Here is a 12,886-nt window from a genome sequence, read left to right as displayed (position 1 = left end):
AATAAAAGATAAATCTTATTATGATCTACCCAGAGTTCAGAAAACAAACAAGTCCCTGAAACACCCACCAATCTGATTTATGAAGTGTTTTTTCTCCAGGGAGTCTAAAGCCTTCTTAGTGTTACTCTGTTAACCATCGCATATCCCTGAGGTAGGGGCAGGTGTACTCTCTACTTTCTATACTGCGAGACTACACTTTGTTGAGATAGCAAATAACTGGATCAAAAACAGGCTACCAACCACTATTAGATTAACCCATTTGCTACTGAGTTTTCATAATAAAAATTCAGATATTTTAAATAACAATTTAACAAAGGTGGGGAGGGATAAGGAACTTGAATTAGATGATCTACTTTCAACTATCTACTTTCATGCTATTATTCTAAAGCAACCATTCTTGCTACATCTAGGAAGTGAAACTTTAAATTATTCAACTGAGCATTATGTACCAGGTTATTCACTGCAGCATTGTTTGTAACAGCAAAGTATTTGAAACACCTCAAAAGTGCCATCAAAAAGAAACAGGTTTAAACACATTTTTGTACATACAGAATACTAAGAAGCGTAAAAAATACTGAGGAAGCTCTTTATATATTAACACAGGATGACTTCCAGGAAATATTGCTAAGTGAAAAAAACATTATGCATAGTATGAATGAAGTATGAATAGTATATAGCATACTAGCATTTACGTAAAAAAGAAAGTGGGGGAAAATATATGTTTTTGTTTATGTACACAAGCAAAGACTATGTTTGGAAAGACACACAAGAAATTGACAGCATTAAACTGTCCTTGGGAAGGAGATCTTTGTGGCTGGAAGACCAGGGTGAGAGTGATTTAATGCTTGAATCATGTGATTCTATTCCTTACTTAAAAATAAATAAAATTTAAAAATATATACATTCTATATTTAGAGAAAAAATGTTATGATGTCTGTCATTTGCTTCAAATAATACAGGCCAGGGAGAAGTGGTGGAAGTATACACAAAAACAAGATTGCCCATGAGTTGACGTGAGATCATGGATACACTAGGGTTAATTATATTATTTTGTCAACTTCTGTAAATATTTAAATATTTCGATAATAAAAAATTAAAATAAATGGGGCTTCCCTGGTGGCGCAGTGGTTGAGAGTCTGCCTGCTGATGCAGGGGACACGGGTTCGAGCCCTGGTCTGGGAAGATCCCACATGCCGCGGAGCGGCTGGGCCCGTGAGCCACAATTGCTGAGCCTGCGCGTCTGGAGCCTGTGCCCCGTGACGGGAGGGGCCGCGATAGAGAGAGGCCCGCGCACCGCGATGAAGAGCGGTCCCCGCACCGCGATGAAGAGTGGCCCCCGCTTGCCGCAACTGGAGAAAGCCCTCGCACGAACCGAAGACCCAACACAGCCAAAAAATAAATAAATAAATAAACACTACATTCTTTAAAAAAAAAAAAAAAAAAATTAAAATAAATGAATGCACACACACAGCCTGATCCATTCATTCAAATGGAAAGTTAGCAAGTTAAAATTGTAAGTAGGTTATACATGCTTATTAACAAATTCCCAGGGACAAACACCACACAAAGAAATTACAATTCCTAGTGTCTACCAAAGTTTGTGGTATACTTACAGTGTTTGAAGTAACAAGAACAACAAAAAACAAACTAAAGGGTAAAATTTAAACATTCTGTTAACAAGAGCCAAACTATTATACTCAACAAGTAAAGAAGCATATGCCAAAAGAGATTCTCCTCCTCATTCATCCCTTTTAATAAAATCCAGACTGTAATGAAAAGGTATGCACTACTAGCAACATTTGCTTTACTAGTACTTTTGGGTACAATATAGAAGAGAACTTTTACCATCATAATCTCTGCATCGCCTCTTTGGTGGAGGGTTTCGACCAAAAGAATTGGAAGAGCTATGATTATTATAGTAATTAGACCAACTCTCCGTTGTGTTTTCAGAGTGGTGCGCAGGTGCGATCACAGTAACAGTGCTGGGAATAGACTGTGCCCCAGAGGAATACTGCTCAGAAGAGTTCGGAGTTGGTGCAGACACAGACACATAGGAACTCTCCAAGTCATTCCTCTCACTCTTAAACTTTGATCTTTCCCTATGTTCTGCTTCAGAGACAAAATAAAAACAAGAAACAAATAAGATCAGACATCTATGTTCTTAAACTACATTTATTTTCTCACAGAAAAAGAAAGATGAGAATACTGAAGTAAACTTCCTGAGCCGTCCATATTTCAAAGTGCTCTCATTATTAATATATCCTAAAACCAGGAACATCAACAGTGTGACATATCTTGACCAGTAACTTGCATAAAATCATCTTTTATAACATCAACATCAATACAAAATGAAGAAAGACCTGCTTCTCTACTGACATTTAATAAGAATGCTATCCAAGAACTGACTTCCAAACTGCTATCCTGGGAGATCAGTGGTTGGGATCCCAGTAATCTACTTAAATTTCTTTCTTTTAAATTTTAAATACTCTAAGCAACCTTAAAGCAAATCAATTATTTTCAGTCGGGGGTGGGGGTAGGGGAGCAGGCAACCCTCTTCCTCCAGTGACAGCTTTGTTGACTAAAGGACATTTGTTTCAATTATACAACATAACTTAAGGCTACTCACATATTATGATGCACTTATGTATAGCTTCTTTTTAGTCAAACTCCTTTAACTCCAACCTGAGAATAGAGCCTTGTCTTTGTAACAAAAATCAAGTTTTTTGAGACAATTCCAGATTTTACATTGTTCAGACACATTAAAGGTACATTTACTTTTAAGGGACACTGTGGCACCCTTGTGATACAGGAAGATAAGCAACTACGGAGTTTTTTGGGGAAGCCTCATGGACTCACCAACATTCCTATTGGGATCCCGGTCTTTGCTGCGCCCCCGGCTTCGACTCCGACTTCGACTCAGGCCTCGGCTCTTACTCCGGCTCTTACTCCTGCCTCTTCTCCAGTCATACTTCTCACGGTACAATTCAGTCCGCTCATAGTAACGCTCATAGTCTCTCCACTTGCCATCGTCTCTTTTTTTCTCACGTGTCCTATAATACACAGATATGAAAGCCATATGTACGCTATAGAAACCAAGTCTGAAAACAAATCAGTAGTATGAAATATCCTCCTTGATTCACCAAAATTCATAGCTTCTATACTTTTCCAGAAAGCCATAAAACCACCATATAATTCCTCTAATCCATTTCTTAAAAAGAAAAAAACATTCCCTTCAAGTACACTGGGTGGGGAGAAATGAAAAAAAGAGGTGAATCCAAAGTATGGGGCGGGGTAAGAGAAAAACATATTTAAAACTAGAAAAGACAAAAGGCTCAAAACAAAGTTTTCCTAAACAAAGACTAATTTTTTGATGGTAGGCTGATGATTCAACATATAAACTGCACTACTTGTAAGAGAAAATGCTACAGATGATTTTAATACTGAGCACCCCTAACAAAATGGAACATTTCATTAATATTCTCTAAGGAGACTGCTCCCACCCCTGAGCTCTTGGGGAAAGCACATAATGAAGACTGTTTATAAAAGGAAGAGAAAGTATGACAAAGACAAAAAACAAGAGGGAATGGAAGGAAAAACATTTTCTTTCTTTAATCAGCGTAGAGAGAGGAGTAGAGCATATGTTAAAAATCGCTTTAATGCCCTTCTAAGGTAACTGAAAAGTGAGTTATCAATGTCTTCCTAATTAAAAATAAACACAAACCTTCGTTCACTAGATTCTGAACGAGTCTTCTGGGGACTAGGGTATTTCTTTTTTCTGCCATCTCGTTCTTCCTCTGCTGGCTCCTGAAATACCTACGTGAAGATATTCATTAGAAACAAGAAGAGTCCTTCTATAAATTATAAAACACATCCACCTGATAATCTTTCTGGCACACGAGAGGGCACACATATACTGAAATACTGAAGTCAAATCACATCCCCAAAAGCTGGTCAACAGGAAGAAGTAAAAAAGATGCTGAAATTACTTTAACAGCAATATGTTAATTTTTAAATGCTAACTTAAGATAGAGAATAGGAGGAAAACGGCAACTCATTCTTTAAACCGAAACAGTAAAAATAGCAAATCTCTATTTCTAAGTATCATATAGTAAAATGGTGTGTGTTTTCCTAATTACAAAATATATTCACACATTAATTCATTTGAGGAGAACTTCAGATTTATTTCACAGAAAACGTTTTGGGAACAAATGGTTAAGTTAACCACTGCTATAAAACTAAGTATTTCATGTGAATTACGGAAAAATGGTATTGGAATTATTGGAAATGTTAAGGCTTCTTTTAAAACTTAACAGTCAAGACTGACCAGAAATAGAGAACTAGTGATTCTCTTATAGTTTGTAAACAGAAGTTAATCTCAAAACAAATATATGGCCTTTACCAGAGAGAAATGAAGTAAAGACATTTGGAAGAGGTAAACAAATGCCCATCTAATGGAGAAGCTCACTTAAAAATACACAAATAAGCAAGTGAATGAATGGAACAGAAGATAACAATTTAGTAAAACTCAGGCAACATAAAATGGCAGTCACAATATGGCAACCATATGGTGCTGACAAAAACACTCTACAATTATTAGACTATATTTAAAAATCATTCTTTCTATCAATTTACAGGAAATAGAGGATGCAATCAGCAAAATCCAGAGTCAAAACTCCATAAGACAAATGACTGAGTTTCTTCAACAAAACAAAATTTAAGGAAAAAAAGAGGGTGAAGAAAGGAAGAAGAGAGATAGATATATAGGTAAGTATGAAGGGGGAATTTAAAGACATAAAGAGACTTAAAAGACATCAACTTGGAGAACTTTTTCCTTCTTTTTGCTGTTCTGTATTTTCTAAGGTTTTTTTGATGGACATGTATTAATTCACTCTGAATTTTTCTAATTTTAGGAAACTAGTTTTCATTTTGTTTGTTTTTTTTTAATTTTTAATTTTTTGGCTGCGTTGGGTCTTCGTTGCTGCACATAGGCTTTCTCTAGTTGTGGCAAGCGGGAGCTACTCTTCGTTGTGGTGTGCAGGCTTCTCATTGCGGTGGCTTCTCTTGTTGCGGAGCACAGGCTCTAGGCGCGCGGGCTTCAGTAGTTGTGGCACACGGGCTTAGGTGCTCCGCAGCATGTGGGATCTTCCCAGACCAGGGATGAAACCTGTGTCCCCTGCATTGGCAGGCGGATTCTTAACCACTGCACCACAGGGGAAGTCCCGGAAACTAATTTTCTAAACTACTTTCTAATAGGAAAAACTATTCTTAAAAAGTTAAAGGAGCCAAGAGAAAGAAAAACATAAAACGAAACAAAAACCTGTGCATGAATGTTCACAGCAGCATTATTTATGATAGGCAAAAAGTATTAACCATTTGCCTATTAATCCAAATATCCATCAACTGATGACTGGATAAAGAAATTGTGATATATTCATAAAATGGGGTACTATTCATCCATGAAAAAAAAGAGAAGTACTGATTCGTGCTACAACCTGGATGAACCTTGAAAGCATTATGCTAAGTGGAAGAAGCCAGTTACAAAAGACTACATACTGTATAATTCCATTTATATGAAATGTCCAGAATAAGCAAATCCATAGAGACTGAAAATAGATTAGTGGTTGCCTGGGGTGGGGGCTAGGAAGGGAAGCACTTGGAAGGTGATGACAATGAGTATGGGGTTTCTTTTCTGGAGGATGAAAATGTTCTAAAATGGATTGTGGAGACGGCTGCACAACTCTGAATACAATAAAAATCATCACATTTGTACATTTTAAATAGGTGACTTGTAAAGTTGGTGAATTACACCTCAATAAGCTGTTTAAAAAAAGTCAAAGGGCATGCACAATATGGATGAATCTCATAACAAGGAAGCTAGACAAAGGACTGTATGACTTCTACATCCAGGAAGTGCCAAGTTTAGGTTACGGAAGTTAAACTAATCGTTCTAATGGGTGATGGAAAACATAAAAAGATATCAAGAAATCCAAAGCAATATGGGTGAAGTCTTATTTAGCATCCTGTAGTACACTACCAAACATGATTTTAAATCTCAAGCATGGTATTTAAGTGGAGAATAAAGGAGTGCTCCCTTGCTATATAACTAAATAAAATGCTTGATTTGTACAGATTAAAAAAAAAAAAAGGTCCATGTGATTCTTGTTGCATAAAATGAAAAAAACAGGAGTACATGGTATTAGAAATAATAGTAGTAGTAACCCTGGGGAGAGGGAAGTGAGAGAGAATGAGGAAGAGGGAATTAAAAAAAAAAAAAAAAGGCAGTTCAACGAACTTGATTTAGATCTTGATTCAAACAAATGGGGAAAAAGTAGACATTTATGAACAAATAGAAATTTAAACACTCAGTATCTGATGATATTAAGGAGTTACTGTTATTTTTATACATGGTAAGAATACTTGGGCTTCCCTGGTGGCGCAGTGGTTAAGAATCTGCCTGCCAATGCAGGGGACATGGGTTCGAGCCCTGGTCCGGGAAGATCTCACATGCCGTGGAGCAACCAAAGGCTTGTGCACCACAACTACTGAGCCTGCACTCTAGAGCCCAAGAGCCACAACTACTGAGCCTGCGTGCCACAACTACTGAGCCCGCATCCCACAACTACTGAAGCTTGCATGCCTAGAGCCCATGCTCCGCAACAAGAAAAGCCACCGCAATGAGAAGCCCGTGCACTGCTACGAAGAGTAGCCCCCGCTCAACACAACTAGAGAAAGTCCGTGTGCAGCAACAAAGACCCAACCCAGCCAAAAATAAATAAATTAAAAAAAAAAAAGAAAGAATACTTGGGGGTTTTAAAAATATAACCTTTTAGAGATACCTGCTAAGTATTTACAGATGAAATAATATGATGTCAGGAATTTGTTTAAAAATAATTTAAGAGGATGGAAAGTGGTTGAAGGTACAGAAAAATACTGCCCATGGATCTATAATTATTGAAGATGAAATGAGGGCTTCATGGGGACTCATTACATTTTGCCTTCTTTCAAGCATTTTCATAATAAAAACTTTTTATATAAGTTAAACAAAAATAATCTGTATTCTTTGCTATTTTAAATAAAATTTCCAGAGCTTCCGGCGGTAAGGATATGTTTTTCCACAATTATTTAAAACTTTTACTCTGAAATGAGTTACACAGCACTAAACTGTCATATTTTTCTTGAACTAATATGAAGTATATGTAAAGACTTCATACTCCAAAACCTCTTACCTACTTTGAGCCTAGTATTCTAAGAATATGAAAAGTAAATTTCTTTATAGAATCAGATTATGACCAGACACACTAATTTTAAAAGTTTTTCTTCTATGTTGTCCACCTGACTTAAATTCTTCTACCTCACATCTTCTTTTAGAAGTTTGATCATTACACACATATTTAAGAAGTTTTAATTATTTATTATCTTCGTCTATCAGGGCTATACAAGTGTGAAAGCCTCCATTCCACTGGACCATTTTAGATATAAAAGTATACTAAACAGGTATGTGGATGAGGCAGGATTGGCCCTGGGCTGATGAGCTGCTGGGGTGATGAATACTGGGAATTCATTCAACTATTCTGTCTCCTTTTGATGTGTACTGAAAATTCTCTAAAACAGGGCTGCTTTTTTTTAAATTAAGTGAAATAAAGGTACTTTCAGAAAAACCAAACAGGGGGAAAACTGTGCCAGAGGCTCTCATATTTCCAGTCATAAATCCATGCATTGGGTCTAAGAAAAACTGCCTTCTAACGTTTCAGATGATTGTGATATAGTGTGAATAAGGAATTATAATATCAAAGATCCACTATTTTCATGATTATTCTTTTGCATGTTCATGAACTCAGACAGACAGGGTAAAGGGTTTGATGACAGCTAATTATAACCACAGCAAATTCAGAAGTAATTTTCCAAACGCAGATAGAACACATTGTGCTTCATAAATCATGGCACATATATACCAAGTATTTTTCCAGCCTCAGGATGAGTTGTGCCAATGATCCAAATTCTCCCACCTGGTTCCCTGTGTGACCAATAGTTTTATTGTAAAACTGATGGTATCGTGTAGCTGGGGACCAAGGAAGAAAGTTAAAACAGCCAGTCCTCAGATTTGCTCCCGTGCTCAGAGCAACTGCATCAACTGAGCACAGACCAGAAAAAGAGATAATTAGCCAAAGGCAGTGCTACCTCAAATCCCCTTCCTTCAATGTTATCTAACAATTACTATAAACTATCATATTTACACACTATTCTACAAGCTATTATTTGTTAGTAATGACAATTAAGTTACGTATAAAAGCTTGGAAAATGGGGAAAATGCCAGGCAGCATCATTTGGGGTAGTTATACATATACAGAAGCTGAAATCCATTTTTCATAATTTTCAAAATTAGAATTTACTACAAAGATACAAAATGAAATAGTGCAACAATTTGGTTTTTTTAAACTGTTCTTTCAAAACTCAAAATAATGCAATTTTCCTCATATTCAAATGAGCTGTCTTTCAGACACTTCCAATCCACTGACCTTCAATGACTGTAAAAAAGGACATACGCTGCAAAAATTTTAACTTATTATAAAAAGATTTAACGTATACCTTTTTTTAAGTTCCCTGACCAGGGATTGAACCCGCACCCTCGGCAGTGAAAGCGTGGAGTCCTAACCATTGGAGAGCCAGGAATTCCCTAACCTATACCTTAAACCAAAAATTACACACTATCAAGTATGGAAGTAAAGTTTCTTCCTATTTCCATTACTTGAAGAAACATACTGGGAGCCCCTTCTTTTTTTTTTTTAATTGATGTATAGTTGATTTATAATGTGTTAATTACTGCTGTATAGCAAAGTGACTCAGTTATACACATATATATATATATTCTTTTTTTTTTAATATTCTTTTCCATTATGGTTTATAATAGGATATTGAGTATAATTCCCTGTGCTATACGGTAGGGCCTTGTTGTTTATCCATTCTATATATAAAAGCTTACATCTGCTACCCCCAACCTCCCAATCCACCCCCCCCAGCCCCCTCCCTCTTTGCAAGCACCAGTCTGTTCTCATGTCCATGATATTGTTGCTGTTTCATAGACAGGTTCATTTGTGCCTTATTTAAGATTTCACATATAAGTGATATCATATGGTACTTGTCTCTCTCTCTGACTTACTTCACTTGGTATGGTAATCTCTAGCTGCATGCCCCTTCTATTTTAAAAAGACTTTATGAGACAACTAGAGAGCATGAGCCAAAAACAAAAAAGTGACAGTAATCTCAAGTGATCTTAATTAAGTATAGCTACATTTTGTTTTCTTTTAATGTTGGATCAGTTCAATCAAGCTAGCATTTAAAACTGTAACAAAGAGACTTCCCTGGTGGTCCAGTGGGTAAGCCTCTGCGCTTCCACTGCAGGGGGCACGGGTCCGATCCCTGGTCAGGGAAACTAAGATCCTGCATGTTGCATGGTGTAGCCACAAAAAAAAAAAAGGAGGATAAAAATGTATCAGAAATGACAACTAAATGCAACATGTGATCTTCAGAATGAATCCTGTACCGGAGAGAAAAAAAAACATGCTATAAAAAAAGGACACTGTCAGGTCGACTGACAAAACTGGAAAACAGACAGTAGATTAAAGTGTTTTATCGATGTTAGGGGACTTCCCTGGTGGCGCAGTGGATAAGACTCCATGCTCCCAATGCAGGGGGCCTGGGTTCAATCCCTGGTCAGGGAACTAGATCCTGGATGCCACAACTAAGAGTTCACATGCCACAACCAAAAGATCCCACAAGCCACAATGAAGATCCTGCATGCCGCAACTAAGACCCAGTGCAGCCAAATAAATAAATATTTTTTAAAAAGTGTTTTATCGATGTTAAAGTTACTGAAACTGATAACGGTACTAAAGCTATCTAAGAGAATATCCTTATTCTTATGAAATACACAGAGTATTTGGGGATCAAGGGTCATGATGTATCTGACTTACCCCCAAATGATTCAGAAAAAAATAGTTCTGGGTGAGGATATATAAAGAGAGCAAACAGGGCAAATCTTCAATAGATGAATCCAGGTAGATGACAAACAGGTGTTTTGGGTACTATTCTTGTAATTTTTCTGTAAGTTTAAAATTATTCCCAAATAAAAAGTTTATTAAATAATTATAATAAAAACAAAAGTTGGGAAGTACTTCTATATAATAACCAACATTTATGTGCCAGGCACTGGACTAGGGTGTGGGGTGGGGGGTGGTGTATAAATCTCAGTTAATCCTCAATGAGATAAGTACTACTATGATCATCATTTTGCTGACGTGAAAATGAAACAAAGAATAACTTATTTTAAAGCTACTATTTTAATTCATACAGCCTAATTTTGGAGCCCATATTCTCATCATGTAATACTAAATACTACGATATCTATATATAAAAAGAATTACAAATGAACTCTGTAAAATTTCCTCCTTGGTTCAAACAATTAGACTACCATCTAAATCATGTTTTTATACTTCAACACTGTGAAAACATTTATTTTCCTTTTCTTTCCTATGTTGAAAGTGATGTTTATAATTCCATTAAGTAAAAAAAACTATATGGTTAAAAAAGAAGAAATGGTTTCTCTTCACATGAAAATGATGTAATGATTTCTCTTGAGGTTTCACTAATACTTTACTTTCAGTCAAGCCTATTTTTTTTTTTTAATTTTATTATTTTTTTTGGCTGCGTTGGGTCTTTGTTGCTGCGCAGGCTTTCTCTACTTGCAGTGAGCGGGGGCTACTCTTCGTTGCAGTGCTTCTCATTGAGGTAGTCAAGCCTATTTTTAACCAAGTTTTCTTTTTCTAAAAGTCACTGGAAAAGATTTCCCTGAACTCCTCAATATTACTAAAATATTTCTTGTAACACTAAACAAGCTACCTGAAATTCTTCCAACTCCTCAAGTCCAAGGAACTAAGAAGCCCTGATAAAGAATCTGCACCATGCCCCAAACCCAGAAACTTCCATCAAGAGAGTTCTAAAGAGGCCAACTACCAGCTAAGAATGATACTAGTAATAAGATCTAAGAAGCGCCCACAAGCAAAAGAAAACTCTGCATTACCTCTTCTTTAACTTCTTCTTTTTCTGGGACTGGTGGTTTTGGCTCAGGCTTAACTGGTTCCAAAGGTGGAAGGTAGTTCTTAGTATAGAGACTTTCAAATAGTTTATCCACAAAACCTGAAGTCTCTAGGAGAAGAAATAATATGTAAATGTTACACAAACAAACACCAGAAGTTTGACAACACTATTGGCAAAGCTGAGGAAAGTGGGACATCTCATACACTGCTGGTGGAACTAAAAATGAGCCTAACCCTTATGGGGGAAAACCCCTCTTCTGGGTTTTAAACCCTTTGAACATACTTGCACATGTACAGAATGATTTATATGCAAGATTGCTTGTTTGAGTACGTAAAAGATTGGATACAACCCAGATGTCCATGAATAAGAGACTATTTAATAAATTATATGACAACTGAACAGAACACAGAGTGGCTATAAAAAGAATGCATACTGATAATATCAACTCTCAAAGATATAAGATTAAATATTTTATCTATTTATATTTGCATTAAAAAAAAACCCTGAAAGGACACAAAAATGACAAAGTTGTGCACTGGAGGTGGGAAGGGAGCAGATGAGGTGAGAGAGACTTTTCATGGCATACCTTTATATTGTTAGATTAAATGTACTGCCTACTCAAAAATTTAATTAAAAATATTTTTAACTCAGTTGAAAAATAAACTTTGACATGAGAATTGATATGAAAATATCATTTTGTGTCTTACTTAAGGGCTGCTCTATTTTGTAACTCTTCAGACTAATTGGGGAGAAACTGATGAATTTATTACAAATTAAATGTCAAAATATTTATATTATGTTATTCAAACCAAAGTTAAATCACTTTCATTGGTCCTACCCCTCAGGAACAGCTAAAGAGCATATTAGAAGTACAACACAGACTCTGCTTACACTGCAACTATTACACATTTTACATAAATAGCTATTTCTAAAATGTCAAAGTAATTTTTCTTCAGAAAAGCATCTTTTCATAAACTTTTTTATGCTATTAATTTGTGCAGTAAGCATTTCCCATGATTATAAAATTGTGAGCTCTTGTTACACATAACTTTAAGACAAATTAATCAGACCATTCAAAAGCCCTCATGATCAGAAGACCTTCTTCAAATGCTTCCGTATTTCTAAAGCATTTTTTAAAACAGGTACTACTTTTGTAATTTAAAAGACATATATCGTGACTATCTTTAATTAAAACTAAGTAATATAAATTAATACATTTAGAAAAGAAAATACTCATCGGTACTGGAAGAATCCTGTATTAGATTTATTATGTATAAAAACCCTTAAAAATGCCCCCAAAAATATGTAATCCTGTGTTTTAGATTGAGAAGCCATATTTACTATCTTTTCTTTCTCAGTAAATATTTGAGTTAAAGGGTATCGTCTCATTACCAACAGCTAGATCAACTAGTAAGTATGAATTATCCACATTCTTGTTTGTCCATTCAACAATATTTAATGAGTATCTTCTACATGCCAAGCCTGTAGGTTCTGAGTCACCAATCTCAACAAATGGAAAGACAAAGGGGAGGTGGGGAAAGAGATACACACAGATAAACAGGCAAATAAACATATGACATGACAGGGAGTAACAAGTGCCATGAAAAAATAAATAAATAAAGCAAGGCTGGGAAGAGGAGAGAGCGATTAGGGGCATGGGGTATACTATATTGTATACAGGATGCTCAGGGGAAACCACTCAAGAAGATGACATTTGAGAAGAGACCAGAAACCATAAGAAACCATGTTTCAAGCAAGGGTAAACAGTGTTCAAAAGCCCTGAGCTGGGAAC

At 36.1% G+C, this 12,886-nt stretch overlaps 1 protein-coding gene across 5 annotated transcripts in view; it reads right to left on the bottom strand.

The window, feature by feature from the left end:
* The window catches only part of RBM27 (RNA binding motif protein 27), a 67,867-nt gene that overhangs the window by 41,759 nt on the left and 13,222 nt on the right, over positions 1-12,886 (bottom strand). For 3 of the 5 annotated variants that reach the window (XM_007194176.2, XM_007194177.2, XM_028161867.2), the window contains exons 3-6: positions 11,078-11,202; positions 3,722-3,813; positions 2,857-3,050; positions 1,846-2,109 (exon numbers count right to left, since the gene is read on the bottom strand). In XM_007194176.2, the coding sequence (XP_007194238.1) occupies positions 1,846-2,109; positions 2,857-3,050; positions 3,722-3,813; positions 11,078-11,202 (675 nt within the window). The remainder of the gene's footprint in view (positions 1-1,845; positions 2,110-2,856; positions 3,051-3,721; positions 3,814-11,077; positions 11,203-12,886) is intronic. The other 2 variants (XM_057541065.1, XM_028161868.2) reach the window with 1 other exon arrangement.

Source organism: Balaenoptera acutorostrata, chromosome 2, assembly GCF_949987535.1.
Source record: "Balaenoptera acutorostrata chromosome 2, mBalAcu1.1, whole genome shotgun sequence".
NCBI classification, from domain to species: Eukaryota; Metazoa; Chordata; class Mammalia; order Artiodactyla; family Balaenopteridae; genus Balaenoptera; species Balaenoptera acutorostrata.
The sequence above is the reverse complement of the archived record's forward strand: the minus strand, read 5'-3'. Positions and strand labels throughout refer to the sequence as shown.